Source organism: Antechinus flavipes, chromosome 3 (assembly GCF_016432865.1).
Source record: "Antechinus flavipes isolate AdamAnt ecotype Samford, QLD, Australia chromosome 3, AdamAnt_v2, whole genome shotgun sequence".
NCBI classification, from domain to species: Eukaryota; Metazoa; Chordata; class Mammalia; order Dasyuromorphia; family Dasyuridae; genus Antechinus; species Antechinus flavipes.
Genome location: NC_067400.1, coordinates 633,278,693 through 633,306,692, shown reverse-complemented (window position 1 = coordinate 633,306,692; position 28,000 = coordinate 633,278,693). Strand labels below are relative to the sequence as shown.

The window sequence follows — 28,000 nt, the reverse complement described above, 5'->3', positions numbered from 1 at the left end:
GAGAGAGATAATTCCTTCATTTCCCCTTTATTTTTAATGGTGTGATCACTTATATTAAAGGTACATATCTATTGGTAGTTTATTTTGGCATGGGGTGCAGGTGTAAGGCCCATTTCTGGCAAATATTTCCAATTTTCCCAAAGAGGGAGTCCTTCTCTTAGAAGTCATTGTTCTTGGATTTAATAACTTCTAGGCTACTCATTCAAATACCTCTGGACTTTTTTTGTGCAGGATTTATCAAAATATGGAATCCGGCTTCTCTATTTTATTTTTTACTGGGATTCCAGCAGTTCTGATTGTCCCATCCACCACAATGGGTTGTCTTGTTTTTCTCCATGCAGACTTCGGTTGTTTGTCCAATCTGCCAATTTTTAAACTTTTCTACTATTCCTTTCTGCATACTAGAATGTTTGGATTTGTGTCTGTTCTGAACTGCTAATTTTCCTGTTTATCTTTTCTAATTCTATTTGAAGAGCTGCAATGTCCCTTCTAGAGTTTTCAATTCTTTTAAAAACCTTTTCAATCACTTTGAGGGTCTTTGTGGTAGTTTCATTTTTATGGTTGGAGGTCCAGTACTCTTCTTTTGGAGATGCCTCGTAACTTTCTTTTACCTTACATTATTTCTTCATTATATTTAGAGCTCTGTTTTGTATGCTCAGTACTACATTCTATTTTTTCCCCTAAGGTTTTCCTTGTAAGGATTTCTTTGCCCTCTGTGTTTGGGGATTTTCTTTACTTTTGGCAAACATAGTAGTCTTTTGCAAAGACGAAAGGCAACAAGACTGACTTTAACCCCCTCATTTCTTTCTCACCCTCTACACTGTTAGACGTTCCCTATAAAAAGACTTCAGTCATGGAAAAGCCTGACAGGTTTTCCCGGTCCATTCTTTGGGTTTCCAGCCAGGATGGATTTATCGATTCCTCTTTCGCATATTCACTGCATCAGCGAACGCTCCTCGGGCTATGGCGGTGGGGCTCAGCCCCAGCTGAAGGCTGGTTCGCAGCCCTTAAGCTCGAGGGGTCTTTGGGCACCGTGCATTCTTGCGTGACTATCCAGGGAGGAGCCGCTGGGAAGGCCTTGCCGCGCTCTGCGCACCGATAAGGCTTCTCCCCGGTGTGCGTCCTCCGATGCTTGGAGAGGTTGGAGCTGTTGCCGAAGGCCCTGCCGCACTCCGCGCACTCATAGGGCTTCTCCTCCGAGTGGACTCTCTGGTGGCGCGTCAGGGAGGACATCTGGCGGAAGGCCTTGCCGCACTCCCCGCAGGTGTAGGGCTTCTCCCCGGTGTGGATCCGGTGGTGCTGGGTGAACAAGGAGCTCTTCCTGAAGGCCTTGCCGCACTCGTGGCACTTGTAGGGCTCCTCCCCGGTGTGAACACGCAGGTGCTCCGTCAGGGAGGAGCTCCAGTTGAAGGCCTTGCCGCACTCCGGGCAGCGGTAGGGCTTGTCCCCGCTGTGGATCCGCTCGTGCTTTAGCAGGGAGGACTGGTTGGCGAAGGCCTTGCCGCACTCCGGGCAGCCGTGCGGCTTGTCCCCGCTGTGGATCCTCCGGTGCTTGGTGAGGTTGGACCTCTGGATGAAGGCGGTCCCGCACTGCTCGCACTCGTAGGGCTTCTCCCCGCTGTGCGTCCTCTCGTGCTTGATCAGGGAGGCCCGGTTGGTGAAGGCCCTGCCGCAGTCCCGGCAGCCGTAGGGCTTCTCCCCGGTGTGGATGCGCCGGTGCTGGGTCAGGGAGGAGCTCCAGTTGAAGGCCTTGCCGCAGTCGCGGCAGCGGAAGGGCTTCTCCTTGGTGTGCACCCTCCGGTGCTGGCTCAGGGACGAGTTGCAGCTGAAGGCCTTGCCGCACTCGCCGCACTGGTAGAGCTTCTCCCCAGTGTGGAGTCTCTGGTGGAGGAACAGGTTCGAGCGCCGGGTGAAGACCTTGCCGCATTCGGCGCAGGCGTAGAGCTGCCCTTGGGGGGGCGGCCTCTTCTGGAGACTGAGCTGCGGGGGCTGGGGCGGGAGCTTCTCCCACAGCCCCATCCCTCCGAGGGGCCCGTCCCCAAATGTGCAGCTGGGGGAGAAGTCCCCTAACCTCCCGGGGAGTTCCCCTCCTTCTGTTCCCTGCTTCTCACCTCTAGCAAGCCAGGCTGAAAGAAATTAAGAAGGAAAATAGTTTAGTCCACTCGTCCTCCCCCGAGGACGAGCTGTTTGGATCTGAACCCGCGAGTCCACTAGAAGGGACCTGGGACACTTATCGGCTAGGCTGTACTCTGCCCTGCCCAGGCGGAGATAAGTCAGCCGGTGGACAAAGCCCGGCCAGGAGGGTGGCAAAGGGCCTCAGGGCCCCATGAGGACCAGTGATGGACCTGAAGGTTCCAGCCTGGGGAAGGAAAGGCTGAGGGAGAAGGGGACCCCCATCCTCCGGTATTTGAGGGCAGCCGTGTGCAAGGACCACCACAGAATCAGACTTGGAGCTGGAAGGGCCCGAACCAGAACGCAGGGGACATAGTGGGGTGGCCCATTTCCTTACAGCCAGAAGAGGCTCTTGCTATTAATTGCTTGGTGGCTCCCTCCGCTGACCTGACCGACTCCTCCACCACCTCGGGAGCTCTCCCCTGCACGGTCTCGAACTTGTCCATACCCTTTCCTAAAAGTGGCAGCTCCTCACCTACATGGGGACTAAGGAGCAAAGCCCCATCTCGCCCTTCTCGCCTCCACTCCCAGCCCTTCCCCGGTGATCCCTCTTTCAGGATCTCCTGGTCTGGAGGTGCTGGGAAGAAGCTGCTGCCTGAGCTCCTGGGCACTGGGACCTTCACCAAAATGCCCCTGCCCTGCTGAGCTCGGCCGAAGGGCCGGGAAGGGGAGCGGGCAGGGAGAACCAAAGGAAGCCGGTAGAAGAGAAGGCCCCCTTGGGAGGCAGAGTGGGATGCTCCCAGAGAGCATCCTTCACAGAGGCAGCCGCAGGAGCTCAGAAACGGAGTGTCCCCTTGGAGGGGCAAGGTCTTTCACATCAGAGCTGGGAGGACCCTCTCCATGCGTCCACGGGAACAGTTCAGGTCATTACTGCTCCAAAGTCTCTGCCACAGCCAAGACCACTTAGACTAGCACCACCCCAACGGATCAGCCCCATCTTACTCTGCTGTACCATCCCTGGCTGACCAACCAGGCTGCTCCACACATGGATTCCTTCAGGGGGACAGGCAGGTCTGGGGGCCCTTCCCTGACGATCCCAGGCCAAAGGCTCTTCCCCTAGTTCCAGCCAAGGGATCACATCTGAGCGGGGATCCAGAAGCCCTGAATATGGGGGAGAACAAGGCGCCTGGTCCCCCAGCTTCCCACTGCAGACTCATCCTTGACTCCCCCTTAGCCACCAAGGGTCCCCGATGCTAGCTCTGAGGTGTCTCCCCCCAGCCCCTCGGCCCTCCTTCCTGCTGCCTCAGTGACTGCAAGAGCCCAAGAACCGCTCTTCAGCACATGTTCCACGTGGTCGGCCACATCTCTGGCCTCTGGGACCCACCCCGTGACCCGGCTGCACTCCAGCTCTGGAATTATCCCGAGGGGCTTCCCTTTCCCACCCTCTGGCCCATCCAAACTGGCCTCCTCTCACTGCCCGCACCCCATCCCCACTGCCCGTTACCCTCCCTCCTCACGCCCAGCCAGCCCAGCTCCTCGGCAGCCTCCCCAGCCCATCGCCTGCTGCTAATATCGAGGCACTAGCTGCAATCTCCAGGAGACTCCAGCATCCTTAAGGGCAGGCACTGCTTTGTACACCTAGTACATAGCAGGTGCTCAATAAATGCTTACAGAGTCATTGAAGGCAGCCTGGGTTCAAGGTTTCCTCAAAAGAAGAGTGAAAACAGGCATCAGGAGGGTGATGGGACATGCTGGGCCCCCAAGACCCCCCATTGGGCTTGAGCTCCCTTTCCAAGCACACAGCTCTGGGGCCACCTCAGAGTCAGACTTCCAGCCTCTTCTGCTGGAGGCTGCCCCTCTTGCAGGGGCTCTTTGGAGAACCACAACAAGGGGGTGGCACCAGAAGCAGGGGTCCAGCCAGCCCCCGGACTAACGGGCACAATTTTGTCATGTGATAGGGCAAAGCAGGCTTGCCACTCTGGGCGGGCCGGGCCCTGGAAGTGCCCCTCAGAGGGCCCAGGTCTGGGAAGGAGGGCCCAGGAGAGAAGTGGTCTCTGAGTCTCTGTGTGTGTCTCTGTCTGTCTGCCTCTCTCGGCTTCTGTCTCTGTCTTTCTGTCTCTCACTCTCTCTGACTGTCTCTGTCTGTCTCTCTCCTCTCTGAACATGCGAGCTGAGCACCCAAGATTCTGCACTCCTTCTTTTCCAGCCTTACCCAGGGACACCAGGTTCCTGTAGTTGTCCAGCATCACCTCCCTATAGAGCTCCCTCTGCACAGGGCTCAGGAGCCCCCACTCCTCCCGGGTCAAGTCCACAGCCACATCCTTGAAGGTCACCGCCTCCTGAAAGCCAAACATATGCACGCTGGCCGGCCGGCCACCCCTGCCAGAGCCCCACGATGGACAGAGGCAGCTCTGAAGAGGTTCTGGCCCCCGCTGGGCCAATGACCTGGTCAGCTGCACTCTGACCTCAGCTCTGTCCCTAACTTGGGGAAGGCTGACGGTTTCCACAGTAAAGTTAGGAAATGGCTCAGGTCCATCTCGAATGGACCTTTCAGCATTAGGGACAAGGAGGGCAGCCTCAGACTGGGGTCAGGTCATCCCCAGCGCTTGGCAATAATCAGGAAGGCTGACCGTCTGCGGTCTGGAACCTGGGAAAGCAATCCCGCCGAGAAAAGGGACCCACGACTCACCTGGACTCTGGCCAGCAGAACCCCAGACGCCATTCTCTCCTCGAGGGGACCGTCGGCTTGAGAAAGGGCGAGACTGAGACCCAGCAAATCTGTGGGGAAAGAGGGAGCCCAGGCTGGCTGGTCAGCCCTTGGATCGGTGTAATTAGAAGCCTCCTGACTGCAGGTAGGGGAGTCCTGCTTCCCCTACACACACACACACATACACACACACACACACACACACACACACACACATGCATACATGACAGGTTAAGAACTCTTGATCTAGAATCTCAGGGGAAGCAACAGAAAGAAAGAGGAAGGAAGGAAGGAAGGGAGGGAGGGAGGGAGGAAGGAAGGGAGGGAGGGAGGGAGGAAAAGAAAGAAAAACGAGGGAAGGAAGAAAGAAAGAATGGGGGGAGGGAAGGAAAGAAGGGAGAGAGGGAGGGGAAAAAGGAGGGGGAAAGGAAGGGAGGAACACCAGACCTTCAAGTGTATATTAAAGTTGCTCCCTTTAACAAACTTGGGGTGCATTATAACTCAAAGGCCTTGAAGTGTGGCACTACATTTTGGTGCCCAATGCTACATATACTGATATACTGTTGGCCTTCACAGTGGGTGGGGGAGAAGCAGGAAGGAAGGAGAGAATGTGGAATTCAAAATTTAAAAAGAAGATTGTTTAAAATAAACTTTTAAAAAGTTACGAACTGGGGGAAATAATCTGTCCTGCTTGTGCAAAATTTGTGCACGTTTATGTACTTTCTTCTCTTTTCTGAATTTTTAAAGTGTTTCAAAGACCCTCTTTTTCCTTTTGGCAACTCTACCACTTACATTGGTCTTCCCTCCTTCTCTCTCCTCCAATTAGCCAGGACAAAGAAAGGGAACCCCTTGTCACAAAGTCAAATCCCTCTCTGTAAGGAAGGGGCAGCCCATCTGGGACAGCCCGTCTCATGACTGCAGTGCTGGCTTCTTTCCCCAAAACTCTTCTGCGCACCCTGAGGTCCTTGTTCTGACCGCACTCCCTCTGCCCTGCGCCAGTCCACACTTCCCCAAATTCCTGCTGGCTCTCCTGAGCACAATTACATCTGTGATGGTCTGAGGCACTCACAGCCACTCTCGGCTCTCTGCCTCTCATTTTCCCCTTCAGGACTGGGACCATGGCTCTGCTTGCAGCCATGCCCGCAGTGTGATTATTCTCCATTTAGGATCACTCGAAATAGTGGCCAGGTTTGTTTTTTTTTTTTTTAAACAGCATGATTTCCAGGGAGTCTGATAACTATTTAAATTCTCTGTCCTCACTGCCTTCAAGGCCAGTGGTTTTTGATATCCAATATCTTACAGTTTATCTTCCTCAATCTTTTGATCTTGTGGTGTCAGTCACCAATCTGTGGGGTCTATTCTGGGTTTCAAGGGAATGTGCTCCAGGTCAGGTTTACCACATTCTCTTTGAAGCTCTAGATTCTCCTGCCAATCCATTCTTCCAGAGGCTTTCTTTCATCTGTTTTATCTCTTGTTTCTTTTCTTCTGAGTATTCATGTAGACTTGTGGGAAATCTATTTTTTTCCTTTTCTCTAGCTGTTCATGAGTTATTCTCTCCTTCAAGGGCATTTTTAGGATAGCATTTTTAATACAGGTCAGTGTTTTCTTTCCCTCTGGTTTGTTCTTCAGTTGTACAGAGCCATATAGTACTCTACAGTACCATGCAATACCTTACTGTACTATACAGAACCACACAGTACTCTAAAGAACCATATAGTGCTTTACAGAACCATATAGTACTCTACAGTACCATGCAATACCTTACTGTACTATACAGAACCACACAGTACTCTAAAGAACCATATAGTGCTTTACAGAACCATACAGTACTCTACAGTACCATGCAGTACCTTACTGTACTATACAGAACCACACAGTACTCTAAAGAACCATATAGTGCTTTACAGAACCATACAGTACTCTACAGTACCATGCAGTACCTTACTGTACTATACAGAACCACATGTACACAAACCTATATGGTTTATAATACCATATAGTACTCTACAGTACCTTGCGGTACTATGCAGTCCCATGGAAGCCTGCTGCTCCTGCTGCCTCCAGAATGAGCCATGTCTCTGGCCATCCCACTGGGAGATGTCCTCCCCTTCGCGCTGACTTAGCCAGAGATCCGCTCTCCTGAGGACCCTGTGCAGGATGGGTTGAAAGAAGTCACTTCTGGAGTTTTCAATGAATGTCTTCTGGATAAGTAAGTGGATGCTCTGTGGTCTACTTCAGGAGCCATCTTGGTTAAAAGTGGAGATCCATTTTTTTCTCCCTTTTCTGGAGAAAAGCTTCTGGGTCATATTAATGACTGTTACTTCCCAGTTTGTTTTTTTTTCCCCTCTTTCCGTTTGTCATTATTATAGTCATTGTACATATTGTTCTTGGGTCTTCTTGTCTTACCCAGCATCGGTTCGTATAAATCGTCCCCAGATTCTCTGATTCTTCACATTTCTCATGTCTTACGGTGCTATAATCTCCCACTAAATTCACAGGACTTTTTGCCAAACCCATCCTTCTTTCAACCCATCCTGCACAGGGTCCTCAGGAGAGCGGATCTCTGGCTAAGTCAGCGCGAAGGGGAGGACATCTCCCAGTGGGATGGCCAGAGACATGGCTCATTCTGGAGGCAGCAAGAGCAGCAGGCTTCCATGGGACTGCATAGTACCCAGATGAACATCTTTTTTGTTTCAGGTTCTTTGCTACCCCACCGAAATGCTGCTAGAAATGTTGGTGCTCATGGCTCCCTCCTGTCCCAGACATCCCTGGGGCAAGCCCTGAGAGCTCTGGGCCCTAGGGGACAAGTATTTGGTCACTTTGGCCATTAATTGCAAAGTACTTTCCAGAACGGATGGACCAACTGTCAGCTGCATCAACCTCACGTTCATTAAACAGGACTCCTAATTTATGTAGCGCTAGTTTGCCAGGCATTATGGTCTCATTTGGTCCATAGAGCAACTCTGGGAAGTGAGGTTATCAGAGAGTTTGAGGCTCCCCCAGGGTCACTGACTCTGCCCTCCCCCCAATTAGTTATTCCTTTCTTTGGTGATTTGCTGAGCAGCCATGAATCCTCAGACTTGTCTGGATCAGCATTTTGCAATTCTTAGCTGGCCTGCCTTCTGAAAACGGCTTCTGAATGGGCAGGTCTGGGCCTCTGCTTGGTCCTCTGACCTCTCTCACTCCTCACAGTGTCACATGTCCCCCCAACACCACCTTCTCCATTGAGCCTCCCTCCACAGCCCCCCCCCACCTCCTTCTCTGTGCCCCTTTGGCACTGAAGCACCCTGGCTCTCCCCAGGGGTCCACAGGAGCCAAGGCTCTCCTCCTGCCATCCACCCTGCAGCCCGCTGCCAGACTGAGTCCTAGGGTTCACATGGCTGAGCTGGAGATGCCCCCCATCCCTCTTTGCAGAGTTTGGGGAGTCTCTGCGAGAGTGGGCCTTCCTTTGCAAATGTAGGGGATGTCGGGACTGCTTTTGCTGAAGGGATTTTTGTCTTTCATCCTTTGTCACAAGCGATGGCCTGGTGGGTAAGGTGAAGAAGGAGGGCGCATCCAGAAATCCGGGTGATGGGGAAAAGCAAAGACTGAAAAGAAAGCTTTAGCAATGAAGGTCCTCAAAAGCTCCTTAGAGCCCTTTCTGTGGAGGTGAGGAGCTGTAACCTGAGGGTCCACCCACCTGGGGAATGGCTGAGTAAGGTATGCATGAAAGTTAGGGAACAGTGTTGTTCTGTAAGAAAGGGCCAGGATGAGTTCAGGGAGGCTGGAGAGACTCACAGGAACTGTTGCTGAGAGAAATGAGCAGAACCAGAAGACATTGTACACGGCAACAACAAGACTATCCGATGATCGGTTCTGAGGCCCATAGCTCTTCTCAACAGCAAAGTGATTCAGACTAGTTCCAATGGTCTTGTGCTGAAGAGAGCCGTCTGCACCCAGAGAGGGGAGCCAGGAACTGGTGTGGACCCAACATAGCATCTTCACCCTTTTTGTTGCACTTCGCTTGCTTTTTGTTTTCTTTCTCATTTTTTTTTTCCTTTTTGATCTGATTTTTCTCGGGCAGCATTATAATTATGAAAATACGTGTAGAAGAAATGCACATGTTTAACATATATTGGATTACCTGCCATCCGGGGACAGGGCAGGGGGAAGGAGGGCAAAATTTGGAACACAAGATTTTATAAGAATGAATGTTGAAAATTATCTATGCATATGTTTTGAAAATAAAAAGCTTTAAAAAAAAAAAAAAAAAGCTCCTTTAAAAGCAGAGATCACTGGCCCTGGAGTCAGAGGGTCTGCCTTCAGGTCCTGGCAGCTTTTTCTCGCCCTCAGGTTCTCGGGGTTAAATGCAGCCTTGGAGCTCTCCTCCACTCCAGGACCCTGGGAGGCTGTGATTGCCCAGACTCAAGTCTGAGCCCAGAGACCCAAGTGACGGCCACTGGTCTTGTGGCCAGCCAGCCAGCCCCTCTTCATCTCCACCTCCTCAAAGGGTGAACTCCCTCCCTGCAGAGTTCTGTTCCTCAAGCATCAAAGTCTCTCCTAAACCTAAAGTTATCTTAGATTAACTTGTCTACACCTTAAATTTACTTCTATGTGCGTGCTTACACCAGACAGAACATAACCTCCCAGAGGACCTTTATTTTTGTCCTCCGGTCCAGGGCCTAGAGCCCAGTAGATGTTTTTAAAATGCTGCCAGAAAGACCTAGGAAGACTTGCATGAACTGATGCAAAGTGAAGGTACCCGGAACACGTTGTACAGAAACACTCATATTGTTCCCCAAAGAACCTGAAGAACTTAGCTCTTCTCAGCAATACAAGGGCCCAAGACAGCCCCAAAGGGCAGATCCTGAAGCCCACCATCCGCCCCCAGAGAAAGAATAGAAAGTAATTGAAGGCAGACTGAAGCAAGCTACCTTTTAATTTCTTTCATATTTTCTCTTTTGTTCAAGTCTTTTTGTACCAAATGACTGATATGGAAACATTTGATATAATTGCTTACTGTCTCAGGGGAGTAAGGGATACAATTTAGAACTCAAAACTTTAAACTACATTTTTAAAAAATGTTAAATGCTTGCTACTCGACAACTCAAAGAGTAACAGAATGGATAAGAAAACTAAAATGGAAATTTTGTTGCACTTAAGAAACAACTTTTCAAAAAATTAGACCCATAATACAAAAAGAAAACAAGCAAAATCAACTATGCATCAAGAAACTGCAAAAATGTTTGTAGCAGCCCTATTTGTAGTGGCTAGAAACTGGAAAATGAATGGATGCCCATCAATTGGAGAATGGCTGGGTAAATTGTGGTATATGAATGTTATGGAATATTATTGTTCTGTAAGGAATGACCAGCAGGATGAATACAGAGAGGCTTGGAGAGACGTACATGGACTGATGCTAAGTGAAATGAGCAGAACCAGGAGATCATTATACACTTCGACAACGATATTGTATGAGGACATATTTTGATGGAAGTGGATTTCTTTGACAAAGAGACTTAACTGAGTTTCAATTGATAAATGACGGACAAAAGCAGCTACACCCAAAGAAAGAACACTGGGAAACGAATGTGAACTATCTGCATTTTTGTTTTTCTTCCCGGGTTATTTATACCTTCTGAATCCAATTCTCCCTATGCAACAAGAGAACTGTTTGGTTCTGCAAACATATATTGTATCTAGGATATACTGCAACATATCCAACATATAAAGGACTGCTTGCCATCTAGGGGAGGGGGTGGAGGGAGGGAGGGGAAAAATCGGAACAGAAACGAGTGCAAAGGATAATGTTGTAAAAAAAAAAAAAATTACCCTGGCATGGATTCTGTCAATATAAAATAATTATTAAATAAAAATTTAAAAAAAAAAAAAGAAACTGCAAAAAGCAGGAACTGTCATCCTAATGTCAGAAGGGGCAAAAATAAAAGTCACAAAATCATGAGAGAAAACAGGAAAACCAGAAGACATTACTAAACACCTTGTTATTAAAGATATAGGCACTCAGTGGAATAGGATCTAAAATCATGAACATAAAGCAAGTGGCCAAAAGACCATTATTGACACAACTGGGCACATTCATTTTTTTTTTTTTTTGAGACTACATCCATCCAACCAAACAATAAACCTATACATATAGATAGATAGATAGGCAAATAGATAGATATAAAAAAAAAACTGAACAGGCTGGAGAAGTTAGTTTGGAAAAAACTCACTGTCTCTGAAGGTGAAGGGAAAGGGGAGGGAACCAATTTCCCAATCTCATGTGACATCTTTATAAAAAGTGTGCTGGGGTAAGGAAACAGGAAGTAACTGTGGAAAACTGGAAATATTTAAACACATCCTTTAAGGGTCAAACTGAAATTTAAGTAAGAGGCAGCACAAGTACATGGAGTGCATAATGACATGGCCAAAGAGAAGCTCCTCCACGAAAAACAGCAACAACAAATGATGGGGAAAAGTAGCATTACAAGGAGACATACCAAGTTTGGGGGGAAGCATCGAAAACCGTCCTTAGAAGGAAAATCTGAAAACATGAACATAATTGGAAAAAGGGTCAATAAACTGAGCAGGATTTTCTTAAAAACAACAGTTTATAAAATCGGCCCGTCGGTACACCCACAGGAAGTCCCAAAGCAAGGAAATCAAAAGGCTGAGTCCCAGGGTGAGGTTCCCGCTCTAAGCGGGCACGCCATGGCCCTGGCACAATATCTCCCTGAGGGCAGGCACTGGGCTTTCCTTAGCAGGCGGGAAGAGGAAAAGAGGGGGAGGGAAATAAGGGGAAGGGGAAGAGGGAGGAGGAGGGGAAGAGGGGAAAAGGAACGGGGGAGGAGGGGAGGGAGAGGAGAGAAGGAAAGGGGGAAGAGGAGGAGGGAAAGAGGGAAGGGAAGAGGGAGGAGAGGAAAGGGGAAAGGAGGAAGAAGAAGGGGGAGAGGAGGAAATGAGGGAGAAGAGAAGAGAGGGAGGAGGAAGAACCTGGCCAGAGGAGACCAGGGTGAGCCGCATTAAGGGCCCAAGTGGAAACAGGACCCCAAGATCGTCTTCCTTCCCCTCCAGGGCTTCAGGCGCTCCCAAAGGCCTCCTTAGGACTCAGCTTCCAGAGGGCGGGACAGCCTCTGGCCTCCCTTTGTAGCTTAGCACACAGCAGGTGTTTAATGAATGCTTATTGTACTTTAAAACAAATCTCAGGCACCAGCGAGGGTCAAAGAACAGCAACTAAGGAGGGCCCTGAAACTGAACGTGCTCAGCAAGAGGAGTCCGAATGCGGGGAAGCCTCCCTCAGCCAGCGGGGACCCTCACCGGAACCCCGCAAACACGGTCCCCGCCCCCGGGCGCGCAGTCCCAGAAGCTGTCACCGGCACGCGCAAGAACACACCCGGAGGCGCAGGCGCACAAACGTAAAGGGACCTCCCTCACCCACCCCCAGCAATCACACGCGGACACACGCAGAGCCCCCTTCAGACCCTCCCCTCCCCTCCCGGTGACGTCACTCAGGAGGGGGCTCACCTCAGCGCGCGCCTCTCCCCCTCCGCTCCCCCGGCAGCCCGCGGCTTGCTCCTGGCGCCAGCTGTACATTGCGCCTGCGCAGACGTTCATCCTTTCTCCGCCCAGCCGCGGTGACGCCGCGTGAAGACTTCTGGGAAATGGAGTCCTGAGTCTCCTCAAACGCGCAGGCGCAGCTGAAGGAACGGGTGAGGGGCGGGGCCTGTTGGAGACGGAGCGTGCTTGGGTGAGCGGAGCATTTGCGCCTGCGCAAACTCTCCCCTCAATCACACTGGGTCTCAGGAGCCGGAGAGAGTCTCTGGTGAGGTTAGGAAGTTCTGGGTCCTTATTACTGGCCAACCCACTTGGGTCTTGTGTGCCTCAGTTTCTTCATCTGTCAAATGGGAATAGTGATAGCCATTACTATCAGCTATTTGGGGCAGCTGGGTGGCTCAGTGTACAGGGCCCTGGCCCGGAGTCAGGAAGGTCTGAGTTCGAATGTGGCCTCAGACACTGGCTGTGTGCCCCCAGGTTAGTCACTTCACCCGTGTGCCTCAGTTTCCTCATCTGTCAAATGAGCCGGTGAAGGAAATGGTCAATTCCGGCAGTCCTGGGATGGGTGTGTGTGTGTGTGTGTGAGGTGCGCGCTCTCCCACGGACCGGACCGAGACGCAGACTCTGGGAGGGGCCCTAGAACCGCAGGCCGGCCCAGGCTGGCCCCAGAATGCTTCCCACTCCCAGGAGCCAGGCGGCCTCCACCGGGACCAAGCTTCTTCCCGCGGGTCCCCGCGCCATCCGGGGCTCGCGAATGTGGGGGCCACAAAACCCTGAGCACCCAGCCCATCCCACGCCAGGCACTTCTGCCCCAATTGCCGGGCGCTGGGCGCCTTCGGTGGCCCGAGTTCTGTACGTGAGCCCGCATGCGGGAACGCTACCAGAACCCCGGCTTTGGCGCGCTTGTTGGGGCCTCCTGAGTGCCTTTGGTGGCCCGGGTTCTGTGCGTGAGCCCGCATGCGGGAACGCTACCAGAACCCCGGCTCTGGCGTGCTTGTTGGGGCGCCCTGAGCGCCTTCGGTGGCCCGGGTTCTGTGCGTGAGCCCGCATGCGGGAACGCTACCAGAACCCGGCTCTGGCGCCCTGAGTGCCTTCGGGCCCGGGTTCTGTGCGTGAGCCCGCATGCGGGAACGCTACCAGAACCCGGCTCTGGCGCCCTGAGTGCCTTTGGTGGCCCGGGTTCTGTGCGTGAGCCCGCATGCGGGAACGCTACCAGAACCCCGGCTTTGGCGCGCTTGTTGGGGCCCCCTGAGCGCCTTCGGTGGCCCGGGTTCTGCCCACCAGCCCGCATGCGGGAACGCTACCAGAACCCGGCTCTGGCGCCCTGAGCGCCTTCGGTGGCCCGGGTTCTGCCCACGGGGGCAGGAACGCTGCCCAAACCTTCTGCTCAGAGGCCACACTGAGTGAAGTTGACAGCGATCCATGCCGATAGACCTCCAGGAATGGGAAGGCCTGGTCAGAGGTGGACACGGCAGCCTCGCTGGGCTCCCAGCAGGTCTTTAGTTCTCTGGCCTCAACCTTACTTCCCCCCCACACTCTTCTTGATCTCGGGCTGGTCAATATGAAGCCCTGGGGTGCAGCCTGAGGGGGTGGGACAGAAAACGCTGCCCAGCTCCCCAGATGGGTCCTTGGAGCGTTAGCCTGGCAGCTTGGCTCCCCATCTCCCAGCGCCCCTTCTCTTCGGGCACATTCGCCAGGCTAGATGGCAGGTTCAGGGACACCAGCACAACTGTCCCTCCCCCTTCAAGGAGACGAACCACCTTCAGCAGGTAAGTAACCCCCTCCCCCTCCATGGGATGAGAAAGGGAGCCCATGGGAAGCCAAAGCTCCCATTAAAGTCAAGATGAGAAGGGAGGGCATGGGTATGGAAGACTGGCCAGCTGGGCAAAGGCCCATAGGTGGGAGACGGCAGGCAGATGCTGGAGAGCAGCAGGTGGGCTAGCTTTGCTGGCATGTGGGGCCTAAGAAGGAGGTTGTATGAAAGTCCAGCCATACTGGGACAGTCTCTAAAATACCAGACCCCAAATTGTGTTTTATCCTAGAGGAGGTTCAAAGAGGGTAGGGGGAAAGAGATGCACCATCAGACCGGTACTAAGGAAGATAATTGTGGGTTCTAGTTAGAAGATGCTCTAGAAGGGAAGAAGACTGGAATCAGAGTATTCAGGAGATTCCTTCAGAGATGAGTAATGAAGGCCTAACTTAGGTTGGCAGCCAAGTGCACAGGATGATTACACCTTGATCCACCTTGTCCCCAAATATATCATGAAAGACTTGGTTCAGTGTCATGATGAAATCCAGGTATACTTTATCTAGGGCACGGCTTCTCAAGCTCCTTTGTGTCATGGAAGCTTTCGGAAGTCCAGCACAACCTATGGATCCCTCAGCATAATGTTTAAAAATAGCTGCATTGGTTTTGTTTGTCCAAGAACGCCCCATTGTGTAACCCAAATCATCAAATGCAAAAATTCTCTTCCGAAGAATAACAAAACAACATAAAACTTCTCAGAGTTAAACTATTAGGATACAGCAAGAATATAACTGCAACACCCCCCCCACACACACACACACACAATCACAGAGAAATAAAAGGAGACAAATCATTGGAGAGCCAGTTCATAGTTGGGCCACTCCAGGGTAATAAAAAATACTGTCCAAATTAATTTACAGATTTCTTGCTATGTAGATCAGTTGGCCAAGTTCACTTTATGGCTCCATAAAAATAACTATTTGGATAAATAATAGAATCTGGAGGAATGAGGGGGTTAGCAGTATTGCCAGATCTCATTCTGTGCTACAGCAGTAACCACAAAGCTACAACAGAGAGGGTGGCCTACCCCCGCCCGGTGGCAGTTCAGCCACAGAATGGTTGGCTCAACTCGGTCGGCCAATTTCAGAGTCCAGCGGAGGGACCTCCTTGGTCTGGCCAGGCCAGCAGCAGACTGACCCTTCCGGACGAGACATTAAATCCCGGGAGGAGCAAGCCGGTCGGGCCTCTAGTCCCGGTGCTGCCACATTTCCTGTGAAGATCCAGTAAGACACTCTGGAAAGAACTTCTTGAGAAACTGGAAACTGAATGGATGTCCATCACTTGGAGAATGGCTGAATAAGTTACGGCATATGAATGTTATAGAATATTATTGTTCTGTAAGAAACAACCAGCAGAGAGACCTGGAGGGAGTTACAGGAACTGATGCTGAGTGAAATGAGCAGAACTAGGAGATCATTGTACACGATCTACAACATGGCTCTCTTCAATGAGATGATTCAGACCAGTTCCAATTGTTCAGTGATGAAGGGAGCCACCTATACCCAGAGAGAGGACTGTGGGAACTAAGGGTGGACCACAACATAGCATTTCCACTCTTTTTGTTGGTGTTTGCTTGCATTTTGTGTTCTTTCTCGGGTTTTTTTTCCTTGTTCAATTTTTCTTGTACAGCAAGATAACTATAAATATGTATACATATATTGGATTTAATATGTATTTTAACATATTTAACATGTATTGGATTACTTGCCATCTAGGGGAGGAGGTGGGGAGAAGGAGGGGCTAATTTGGAACAGAAACCTTTGCAAAGGTCAATGTTGAAAAATTACCCAGGCATTGTATGAGGATATATTTTGATGGAAGTGGATTTCTTTGACAAAGAGACCTGAGTTTCAATTGATAAATGACGGACAGAAGCAGCTACACCCAAAGAAAGAACACTGGGAAACGAATGTGAACTATCTGCATTTTTGTTTTTCTTCCCGGGTTATTTATACCTTCTGAATCCAATTCTCCCTGTGCAACAAGAGAACTGCTCGGTTCTGCAAACATAGATTGTATCTAGGATATACTGCAACATATCCAACATATATAGGACTGCTTGCCATCTAGGGGAGGGGGTAGAGGGAGGGAGGGGAAAAATCGGAACAGAAAAGAGTGCAAGGGATAATGTTGTAAAAAAAATTACCCTGACATGGATTCTGTCAATATAAAGTAATTATTAAATAAAAATTAAAAAAAGAAAAATTACCCAGGCATATGTTTTGTAAATAAGAAGCTTTAATAAAATAAAATAAAAGAACTTCTTGAGGAACTTGGGAAAGACAAAGACTATTAAGACCCTACACTTTTGAAGCTCTAAGTTGCCATGACTAGGTGTGTCTCCAAATGTGTATCTTACTACCTTTGTACTTTGAGTTCCTCTTGGACTTGGGGACCTATTTGCGGGAGTGTTCCTAGTGCCAGGGAAGTGAACTGAAATTAGTTGTGGCACTGGTGTTTGTGTAAATAAAAAGCCTTTGCTTAAGATCTGAATCTACCCACTGATACTTAAGAAGCTCACCAGTGAGGGGCTTGTGGGAAAGGATATGGGAGGATGGTCACCTTCAGACCTACCCAGAGAACCTCTGGGGATCCGATAGGCCAGTGGGGTTGTGAGAAGGGCAAGTGAGCCCTGAGAAGATGTTAAAGAGGTTTTTCTGAATTTTTCCCTCTTATCATTTCTTCTGGTGTTATAGTATTCTAAGATAGATATGTATATGTGGTTCCCCTTCTAGTTGTAACTGCTTTGTGCAGACCCCCCCCCCTTCTCCCCCAGGCAAGTAGAATTAAGTAACTTGCCCAAGGTCACACAACTAGGAAGTGTCTTGAGATGATAACTTCCAATGAAAGCCGATGCTTACCCAGATAAAGAAGAAAGGTTTTAAAACCCAGGGCATAAATTGTCCCATTCAAAGCGTCCTTGGTTAATCTGGTTAGTTCTTCTTTCCTAGAATATATGCTAGGAACATTCCAGTCTCGAGTCACATTTATAGGATTCCTCATTCCATATCATGACTTACAATTAATTCTTTCCATAGAGTCCTTCCTCGTGGAACAATTACACATGTGAAGACCAAATCTGAGAGCAGATTTGAACTCAGGTCTTCCTGACTTCAGGGCTGGTGCCATCTAGCTGCCCCTATGTGCAGCTATTTTTGGTGTATGAAATCCAAACTGTCCATTTCATTTCATATGATCGTTTCTATCTTTTGTTTGTCAAGAACTCTGCCCCCCTCCAAAATTGTAAAAGCTTCCTTCCCCGACTCCTCAAATTGGATTATGAGATTGCCTTTTGCATCTAGGCCATGTACCATTTGGAAGTTATTGTGGAATATAGTATAGGTTTAAGCCTGACTTCTTCCGGACAGAGTCCAGTTTCCCCAGCAGTAGCAGGGGTCTCTGGGCTTTCCCAACACTAAGTTATCATGTTTATTTGTTCCTGGATTTTGTGTATCTCATCTGTTCTACTCGTCAACTTTCTAGGTTTTTAATTACCAAACAACATGGATGACTACTGCTTTGCAGAAAATCTGAAATCTGTGAGGTTCCCTTCCTTTCCACTTCTTTTCATTATTTCACTTGCGATCCTTGATCTTTTATTTTTCCAGATAAAATCTGAAATCTTTCCCACTTCTATAAAGTATTATTTTGGTAATTTGACCATATGACTCCAAACAAATGAAATGATTCCATTTGTGTTATATTAGCACAAACCAATCATGGGCAAGTAAAGGCACTCTATTTAAATCATTGATATGGTTCCTGAGTGTGTCTTCATAAGAGCCCCCAAATATTTTTTACATTCTGTAGTTTTTTTAATGGCATTTCTCTCTGCCTTCTGGATTTTGTGGGTGCTATCCCAAAAGCCAGTGATTGAATGAGGGCAAGCTTTTTCCCTGAAACTTGGTTAATGACAGCAAACATCAGGTCCAGTGATTTATGGGTGTATTTTATATTCTACTACTTCGATGGTAGTTGGCAACAAAAATGTCAACATTACGACAGGAAGCAGGAGAAACACAGATTCTGTTAAACTGAAAGGTTCTGTGGAAGGATGTCCCAGACACATCTCGTGCCACAGCTGAGGGCTCCGGAGTTTCAAGGACAAAGCTGGATAGAAGGTCCAATAACTTCCAGTGAAAGCCAGCGCTTACCCAGATACCGAAGAAGGATTTAAAACCCAAGGCATAAGTTGTCCTGTTCAAAGCCTCCTTGGTTAATCTGATTGGTTCTTCTTCTTTCCTAGGATATGTTCTTCAAACATTCCAGTTTCGAGTCACTTTTATAGGATTCATCTTTCCATGACTTACAATTAATTCTTTCCACAGAGTCCTTCCTAGGGGAACAATTACACATATGAAGGCGAGCATTTAAAAAGGGTTTGAAGACTTGTAAAATGCCTTACAAATGGTATCTCGTGGGATATTCACAGTCCTGGAAGGAGCACAATTATGCCCATTTTACAGATGAAAGAACTGAGGCAGGCAGAGGTAAAGTGATTTGCTCAGTGTCACACAGCTAGAATGTGTGTAGCTCTGGATTTGAACTCATGCTACATTAGCTACCTGTAAATACACATATGCCCAAGTGCACATATATGCAGAATAGTGTTTTAAATTGCACAAAAACCTCTCTCTGCATCTGGCGTCTTTTGATTCTCACAACTGCCCTGTATTCAGGTGCATTACGATCCTCACATTCACATGCCAGTTCAGTATCATACAGGATACTGCTTGGCATTTATTTTGCTCCCAGTTTGTTATCCATAATGCTGCGATGAGTGTATCTGTACACAGTTATTTTCTCTGTGCATGTCTGCTGCTCAATATTTTTTGGGAGGGTGAGACAGTTGGGAGTGACTTGCCCAGGGTCACACAGATAAGTGTCAAATTCCTGGAGTCAAATTTGAATTCGGGTCCTGCTGACTCCAGGGCCCTTGCTCTCTCCCTTGTCCCTGTTGTTGAGTTAAATCTGAGTCTTTTCTTCCTATTATTGCTCTCCTAAGGTTACAAATCCAATAATAAGATCCCTGGATCAAAGATATGAACAATTTTAGAATTGTTCTCATATAATTCCCCATGCTTTTCTGGCAGCTGGATCAATGGGCTGTACCACCTGTGAACTAGTAGGGTGGACATTAATTTCCCCATCTTCCACTCTCCAGGCTAATAGGAGGGATAGGAGATAATACCTTGGGAGTTCCATAATTTGCATTTCTCTAACTATTAAATTTTTCTCCATCTTCTACTCTCCAGGCTAACAAGAGGGATAGGAGATAATACCTTGGGAGTTCTGTAATTTACATTTCTCTAACTATTAAGATTTTCCCATCTTCTACTCTCCAGGATAACAGGCGCGATAGGAGATAATACCTTGAGAATTTTGTAATTTACATTTCTCTAACTATTAAGGAGTTGGTTTTCCCCCTCTTCTACTCTCCAGACTAACAGGCTAACAGGGATGGAAGGTAATACCTTGGAAGTTCTGTAATTTGCATTTCTCTATTAAGGAGTTCCCCATCTTCTATCCTTCTGAAGGGATGGATGGTAATATTCTGGGAGTTCTCTAATTTGTGTTTCTTTGACTGTTAAGGAGTTGATTTTCCCCATCTTCTACTTCCCAGGCTAACATGAGGGATAGGAGGTCTGTAATTTGCATTTCTTTGATTATTAAGGTGTTGATTTTCTTCTTCTTCTACCCTCCAAGAGGGACGATAGGTAATACCCCAGGAGTTCCATAATTCGCATTTCTCTGATTTCTAAGGAGTTTGGATTTTTCAGCGTTAAGTGATAGTATATGCACTCTACCTATCCTTTGATCACTATCTTGTAGAGGAGCCTACCCCATTCCTGAGAGATTTTGGTTTCAGAATCCATTAATCTTCAAGGTTGTTATTGGTCAACTTATTTCCCCCTCCATTAAATCCTAATACATCGATATCTCCTTGAGTTTCGGTAGGAGGGACCACAGCTCCTGGGGAACAACCCAAAGCCAGCATCCTCCAAAATAGCTCGGCCCCGCCCACACCCAGAGCTCTGGCCTCTTGAAGTGCAGTCTCCTTCCTTTGAAACTACCCACTCATGCTAGCCGTTGGATACACCCTCCTCCCCAACAGGGTTTAGCCAGCCAGGTCTCTTTTTCCTGGGATCATAATGTTTTATGTTTTCTTTGCCCAGCTTAGGTTACAGTGAGTCCCGGATGTCCCACTCCCGCAATTCAGACTCTCTGAATGTTCTTCATCTGTATTATCCTGATTTCGATAAAGAGTAGTTACTTCCTTTCTTGAAGATAATTCTGTCCCCTCAAAACTCAGTCACTAATTGTACAATATGCTCCTTCAGGGATCTTAAGGCAAAGTGGGATTTTTGAGAGACAATAATCGCCTTGTTTTATCCTAAGACTCTGATTCACTCATTACCAACAAATAGTCCTTATGCTCGATTTTTATTTTTTGCAAAGTTTTCTTTGTGAGAATTTCTTTCTTTTTTCTCTTTTGTTATTCTTTTACTTTATTGGGCAGATTTCTTGAAGTTCTGAGGTGAAGAGAAGTTGGGTTTTGGTGCAACCTTTTACTTCTGTCCTGGATCACCTCGATTTCAAGGAAACTCCCTCTAGCAAGAGTTCACTGATGGTGAAGGAGGCCAGACTCTGCGTATGACGTTTTCCACATTCACTCCCCTCACCAGGATTCAATCTAGAGGTTTCCTACCAGGTAGAATTCTCTGATACAGAGTGAGGGTCTTTTTAAGACTGGAGGATTCGCCACATCCATGACAGTCAGTTTGTGCCCAAGGTCAATTCTCTGATTAAATAAGATTTGATCTCCAAATGAAGGATTTATTATAGCTTTCATATTCATGGGTTCTATGCACATTTGTTAATTTGTGTTCAGGGCCACTCAGATCTAACTGAATCGGGCATTCTCTGATTATTAAACATTCATTCTCTCTCTGTCTCAATCTCTTTCTCTGTGTGTGTGTGTCTCTGTCTCTGTGTCTGTGTCTGTCTCTCTCATTTTCTCTTTTTTCTATCTCCTTTCTGTCACTTAGGACATGTTAATAAGAGCTGAAGTCTGACAGAATGCTTCCCCACTTTCCAGCCACTCATAAAGTTTCTCCAGTGTGAATAATGCGGTATTTCCTAATGACTGCTTTCTGGACAAAGGCTTTCCTGTTGCTTACACAGGTAAAGCTTGTTTCCAGTAATGAATTCTCTGATGCTGATGAAGAGCCGCTTTCTGCACGAAGACCTTGCTGCACTCCTTACACTCGTAGGGGATCTCTCTGGTGTGAATTCTCTGGTGTTCGGTGAGAACTGTGTTCCTGCGGAAGGCCTTCCCGCAGTCTTTACACTGGTAAGGCTTCTCTCCGGTGTGAGTTATCTGGTGGTGGATGAGGGCCGAGCTCTGCCTGAAGGCCTTGCCGCACTCCTTACACTCGAAGGGCTTCTCCCCGGAGTGAATTCTCTGGTGGTGGAGGAGGCCGGAGTGCCCGCTGAAGACGGCCCCACAGTCCTTGCACTCGAAGGGCTTCTCCCCGGTGTGGATCCGGTAATGCTGGATCAGGGAAGATCTCTGTTTGAAGGCCTTGCCGCACTCGTTACACTCATAGGGCTTCTCCCCGGTGTGGATGCGGTGGTGTTGGATCAGGGACGAGCTCTGGCTGAACGCCTTGCCGCACTCCTTGCACTCATAGGGCTTCTCCAAAGCGTGAGTTCTCTGGTGCTCAATGAGGTAGGAGCGCCAGCTGAAGGCGGCCCCGCACTCCTTGCACTCGTAGGGCTTCTTCCCACTGTGAATCCTCTCATGTTTAATGATGTCCGATCTCTGGCTGAAAGCCTTGCCGCACTCCTGGCACTCGTAGGGCTTCTCTCCAGTGTGGATCCTCTGGTGGCGAATCAGGTGTGAGTTCTGCCGGAAAGCGTTCCCACACTCCGAGCATTTATAGGGCTTCTCCCCGGTGTGGATCCTCTGGTGTTTGGTGAGGCTGGAGCTCTGGCTGAAGGCCTTGCCACACTCCTTACATAAGTACGGTTTCTCCCCAGTGTGAATTCGCTGGTGTTCCATAAGGTAGGAGCGCCAAGTGAAGGCCGTCCCGCATTCATCACACTTGTACGGCTTCTTGCTGCTTTGGAGTGGGGCGTTTCTAGGAACAGCTGAGTTCTGGTGGCGGGGCTCCCCAATCTCGGTGCAGTCACAGGTTTTGTCACCAGGGTGAATCCTCTGGTGTTCACTCCGCCCCGAGCTCCTCCTGAAGGCCCTTCCACAGTGACTACACCGAGAATGGTTTTCGCTCTCTTGAGTTTGCTCCTGATTTCCACATTTATGAGGTTTCTCTTCACCCGGAGACCTCAGATGTGGAACGAGAGGGGAGCTCCTGCCAGAATGCTGTCTGCCTTCTTCCAAATGGCAGGGTTCGTTTCTGTCATGTTGATTATGGGGGAGATTCCCCTGTTCATTATGACCCCTCAATGTCAGCCACTGGGGCACGCTGTGACTAAAGCTTCCTCCTGAGTCAGTGTGTTTCTGGCTTCCCCGCTCTTTGGGCATGAGGAGGGTTGGTGGGTTGAGGTTGTTTTCCTGAGAAAGGACGATCCTTGAAGTCTCCCCAGTAAGGATTCCCACTGTTTTCTGCGACATGACCCCCTGCTTAGGACTTTCCCCAAATGTGGGGACCCGGGGAACAACATGGCTTCCAAGGCTTCCCACAAACGTTACCACTGACCGTCCTCCTTCCTGGCTCCCAAGCAGCTCCTCCTGCTTCTCAAGTCCAGAACCCCGGGCTGAAAGAAATTCAGAAGAGAAATCATTTGAATCTAGGCTTTTGATGACCTCAGAGGGCGAGTCCAAGCCTTCCCGGGCCCATGAGTCTTGCTAAAACATTGGTATCCCCCCAGCTTAATGGATACAATGTGCATATTAAAGAGGAACAGTATCTAAGGACCAGATAATGATATTGTTAACAAGAATAGTAACAATTGTAACAATAATGGGGGGGAGGGGAACTACTATCAAATGAGGTGATTATAAAGTGTTCACCATGGTGCTTCACAATATAAACGACATGTTAGTTATTATTTTTAACAATAATAGCAGCAGCTACTATTTATGTAGCTCGATGTTTATATATAAATATTTACATAGTTTTATAAGATTTACAGAATTATTTATATATGTGTATAAAGTGTGTACACATATGTATATATCCACATATATGTGTGCAATCTCGATTTATTCTCAAACTCCCCCCCACACTCAGTTGTGGGTCGGTTATCTGAGCATCGTCTGATTTTCCATGACCCCCTTTGGGTTTTCTTGGGAAGGGTACTGAAGTGTTTGCCATTCCCTTCTCCAGCTCATTTTACAGATGGGGAAACTGAGGCAAGCAGAGTCAAGTGACTTGTCCAGGATCATCCTGAGACCCGATCTAAATTCAGGCTTCCTGCCTCCAGGCCCAGTCCCCTGTGCATCTAGCTGCCTGGTATCCCACCGCATTTGGCCATGGTCGATTACATTGGAAGTCCGGGGTTCAGTTGAAGAAATCCCATTTCAGGAAGGGCAGGGGTGACCGGCATTCTGGTACCCTGCGGACCCTAGGGAGCCACAGCAGCAGTTAGAGAGTGAACTCCCCGTGAGCCTCAGGCTTTGGGGTCCCCGCCCTTCAGAGAAGGCCATACCTGAAGGCCCAGGCGGGCTGCAGCGTCCAGCGGCCGCGGGGTCTCCTTCCCCGGGATGGGGGCTGGTTAGGATCTCTTCCCCTTGTTCCAGCCAGGAGATCAGGTCTGGTCTGTCCTCTCTCAGCCCTGCCCACAGGGAGGAAAGGAGCCAGCTGTGTGCTCGGGAGGGCAAGGGGCTTTGGCTGCCATGGCCACTGGAGGGAGAGCGCCAGATCCTGCCTCCTGGGAGCCCCAAGCGTCCGATAAGCACCGCCTGCATTTCAGGGTATGCCCGTGGAGGACAGGGCTTCAGCCTTGGACTGAGACCCTCCCACTTACTAGGGGTGTGAGCCAGGAGACTCCCCAAGATTCTGAGTGAAGGAGCAGTTGCTGCCAGAGAGCGCCCCCTCACCCCAAGAGGTTCCCTAGAGCCGGTCAATCACAGGACACACGGGGTCATAGCCACAAGACTGGCCCTGGGGCCGGGGCACACACCGGAAGCCCCAGAGAACACTTCCTGCCTTCAAAAGCTTCCATTGGTCAGAGGCTCTGCAGCTATGTTCACACACACACTCACACACACTCTTATACAATCACACACTCACACACACAATCATACACACACACTCACACATACTCTTACACACTCACATTCACACACAGTCACATACCCACAATCACACTCTTAGTCACATTCTTATACAACCACACACACACACAATCACACATACTCTTACACACTCACATTCACACACACACACCCACAAGCACACACTCTTACATAGTCACACTCACATGACCACACGTACAATCACACATACTCTTACACACTCACATTCACACACAGTCACACACCCACAATCACACACACTCTTACACACTCACATAAAGTCACACTCTTACACAATCACACACATACTCACACACACAGTAACTAGGGACGGGCAGGCTCTGGCAGGGAAAGACCCAGATGGGAGACAGATGAGAGCTGAGCTTGGAAGGAGAGCACAGCTTCTCTGCAGCAGAAACATGGGGGGTCCCCCCAGGTGCAGGAACAGCCTTTACAATTGAGGGAGAAATTAAAGGGAACCATTATCAGGTATTGATGGGAGATGATCTTCCCCACTGGACGCTTTTCCAGGCTTCCTTACAAACAGTTTAATTGTACCTGAGGACACGTGTCCATTGTGTCTTATGACGCGCCCCCCCCCCCCTTCCTAATCTTTTCTTTAAAAAAAATTCTTTCCTCAGTCACCGGGAAAGGAAGGTCTCCTTTATGGCCATTTAGAAAGTGCCTTGACTGCCGGTCGCTGGCATTTGGTGCTCCTGGGTGTGTAAGCTGTGGGTCCAGGCCCGGTTTTGGCCCGGAGGCTCCCGGCCCGGTCCAAGCCCTCCTCCGGACAGGGGCCCCGAGAGGTTCTCCCACAGGTCGGCTAGCCTCTCCCTGATCCCGGAGCTCTAGCTCCCTCTCGGACACCTCCAAGGAGAATCCCTGGCCTGGAGCTGAAGGCCCGCGGCCTATCCACAGCCTCTCTTTTTTTCTACCCAAAGTTTCTCTTTTGTGTTCTGATGGACACCCCCTCCTCCGCATGATGGTCTCCCCCAAAGTGCAGCGACAAACAGCCGGGTGTACCCGGGACCTGGACCCGCAGCACTTTCTGTGGCGGCAAAACAAGGGGGCTCCGGCACAGATGCAGAGATGGGCTTGTCCTGCGGGGGCCAGCGGGCCAGGGGCAGCTTGAACCCCTTTCCCCGCTTTCTTCGTTAAAAGAAAGAGAGAGCTGTTACTGGGCCGGCACCATGAGCACATTGGGAGGCCTCCTTGTCAAACTGGGAGAGTTAAGTGCCCCTGGTGTGGGGCTGCAATGGCAGAGGCCAGGGTCCAGCCTCCCTCCTGTCTCTCCCTCCTTCTTTCCTGGAACATTCTCCCTTTTACCCGAGTCTGAATTTCTCTGAATCTCAGACCACCTTCTGCAGGAAGTGCTTCCTGCTGTTCTGATGATCTGAGGGTCTGAGGGGCCCGCCAGCTCCAGGGGAGTCACTGGGGCTCAGGGGCTGCCAAAAGTTCTAATGAGACCTTGGGCTACGTTGGTTTCTGGGAGTGGGGGCGGGCGGTGCCACTGGACACCCTCAGCCCTAGGAGGTCAGCTGACAACTGGGTCTCTCTTGGGTGCCGGGGCTTAAGGGCATGGAGGAGGGGGCGTGTCCACCCAGAATCCAGACCACGGAGGACCGGGGTGAGAACGGAGGCACAGAGATGGGACACAGGCCTGGGATCCTTTCGGGCACAGGCAGGAATCAGTGGTCTCCGGGGTCCCTTCCAGCCCTCCCCACATCCGGGCAGGGGGCCCAGGGGCTCAGCCAGCCAGAGCCGAGCCTGCGGCAGCCCCCCCCCCAAGCCTGGGATCCTGCCACAGACCAGAGAAGAGTCCCCCCCAAGAGGTCAGGAAGCCCCGACCCAGGGGTCTTTGCCGGGGTCCCAGGGGACGGGCAGGAAAGGGCCAGAGGCCGGCCCGTGTGGAGGAGCTTCAGAGGAGCCCCAAGCCCCAATCTGGGCCCCCCAGCCTTACCCAGGGACACCAGGTTCCTGTAGTTCTCCAGCATCACCTCCTTGTAGAGCTGCCACTGAGCGGGGCTCAGGCACCCCCATTCCTCCTCCGTGAAGTCCACGGCCACGTCCCCGAAGGACACGGCCTCCTGCAACCAAACACAGCCTGCTGGCCCGGAGCGCCCCTGGGGGACGTTGGGCCTGGGTCCTCTCACGGAGGGTCTCGGAGAACCTTCCAGCTCCACGTACACTCTCTCAACCCAGACCCAGCCTTGGAAGCCCTGAATGGGGATGAAGGGGATCTCGGGGGGCCCTAGAACAAGCTGGGGAGGTGGGGGGCCCCCGCTGGCCCCCAGAAGCCCCGGGGACAACAAGGAAGGCGGCCTCTGAGCCCGGCCTGCAGCCCAGGGGCCGGCCAGCCTTGTCCGGGCTCATTCCCACCATTGATGGCTGCCCCAGGGAGCCCCTGAGTGGTCTGGGAGCCTGGAGGCCGAGGGGGGCCTGGAGGCCAAGGGGAGCACAACTCACCTGGTCTAGGCCCAAGGGGCCTCCTGGGGATCTGCCCTCCTCCTCCGGGCTTCCATCCAGGGGAAGGAGATTCAACTCCATGAGACCTGAGGGGGGAGAGGAAGCCGCGTGAAGGAGAGAGGCGGGGCCTTGGGCTGAGGACTCACCGGGCAGGGGCAGCTTCCCTGGGGCAGATGAGCCACTACACACGGGCAAAGCCACTCGTGATGCACACACGCACATTCTCACAGCTCCGAGGAGATGGGAATGGGGGGGGAGGGGAGGAAGAGCTGGGAGGGCTCCGAGACAGCTGCCCTGGGACCCTGCAGCAATGATGCTGGAGCTCAGCAGAAGGGGCACATTCAGCCACCAGATGGGGGGTGGGGGCGGGAGGGCACTGGAAGCGGGCCACGGGCCGTGAGGCTGTTTGAGAAGGGTCCTCAGGGAGGGCGCAGGCCCCAGAAGCCCCCGGAGCCCCAGGAGGAGCGCGCATCCCCGGGAGGAGGGGCGCTGCTCGGGCCATCAGCACTCCCAGGCAGCGGGCTGGACGCCGGCTGCACAAGTGCGGAGAGCCACAGAAGCAAAGGGAGAGCCGGGAGCGGAGGCCACAGGAAGGGAGCCGTGAAACAAATGTGTGAATGAAAAAGCGTTCGGCTCTTCCTGTGTGCCTAGCATTGGGCCCGGGACCCAGCCCCTGCCCCTAGGAGCTTGGGGAGGCTGGGGGCTGGGGGCCCATTGAGGGAGAAGCCCCCCCGGCAAAAATAGGATGGGGGGAGGGGTAAAGTCACTGGGTTGGGCTGGGGTCCATTGGGAGGACAACTGGGGACGGACCCCATGGACCAGGACTGCTGAGGAAAGGGAGCTGTCCTTGGTGGGGAGTGGGGTGTGAGGGAGGGGGCCGCTGGTGAGGGTCTCCCTAGGGGTTCCCAGGATGCCTTGAGCAGTGACTGGCTGAGTGGGACAGGGATGGGGGTGGGGACACCGCAGGCTCCCTCCTCCACTTAGCAGTGGCAGCTGGTGGTGCTCCTGCGCCAGAGGCCAACCCGTCCTTGCCCCCGAGAAGCTCCCCCTGAGCACAGGGAACACCCTGGTAGAAGACCCCAAGGCTCCTGCAGAAGGGAGGAGGGGCCGG

At 50.6% G+C, this 28,000-nt stretch overlaps 2 protein-coding genes across 2 annotated transcripts; both read right to left on the bottom strand.

Moving 5' to 3' along the window:
- Window positions 1–11: 11 nt before the first annotated feature.
- Window positions 12–27,977, bottom strand: LOC127556873 (zinc finger protein 420-like). The gene is made up of 5 exons (XM_051990356.1): window positions 26,890–27,977; window positions 26,384–26,510; window positions 23,835–23,960; window positions 21,493–22,940; window positions 12–1,833 (listed from the first exon to the last, which is right to left on the bottom strand). The coding sequence occupies exons 1-5, from the start codon at window positions 27,109–27,111 to the stop codon at window positions 943–945; spliced, it is 2,814 nt and encodes a 937-aa protein (XP_051846316.1). The 5' UTR covers window positions 27,112–27,977; the 3' UTR covers window positions 12–942.
- LOC127556872 (zinc finger protein 19-like) lies at window positions 3,280–12,421 on the bottom strand. The gene is made up of 4 exons (XM_051990355.1): window positions 12,323–12,421; window positions 11,299–11,342; window positions 4,802–4,890; window positions 3,280–4,451 (listed from the first exon to the last, which is right to left on the bottom strand). The coding sequence occupies exons 2-4, from the start codon at window positions 11,315–11,317 to the stop codon at window positions 3,843–3,845; spliced, it is 717 nt and encodes a 238-aa protein (XP_051846315.1). The 5' UTR covers window positions 11,318–11,342; window positions 12,323–12,421; the 3' UTR covers window positions 3,280–3,842.
- Window positions 27,978–28,000: the final 23 nt, after the last annotated feature.

Bases quoted from the DNA above. Each gene is read 5' to 3' on its own strand.
- LOC127556873 (XM_051990356.1), bottom strand. From the start codon at position 27,111: ATGTGCGTGTGTGCATCACGAGTGGCTTTGCCCGTGTGTAGTGGCTCA. The intron at 22,941-23,834 runs GTATGGCCTTCT...AATTTCTTTCAG, and splicing joins CAGCCCGCCTGGGCCTTCAG to CCCGGGGTTCTGGACTTGAG. The intron at 1,834-21,492 runs GCCTTCCGCAGG...GAGTGCGGCAAG, and splicing joins AGTGTAAAGACTGCGGGAAG to GCCTTCAGCTGCAACTCGTC.
- LOC127556872 (XM_051990355.1), bottom strand. The intron at 4,452-4,801 runs GTGAGTCGTGGG...TTTGGCTTTCAG, and splicing joins TTCTGCTGGCCAGAGTCCAG to GAGGCGGTGACCTTCAAGGA.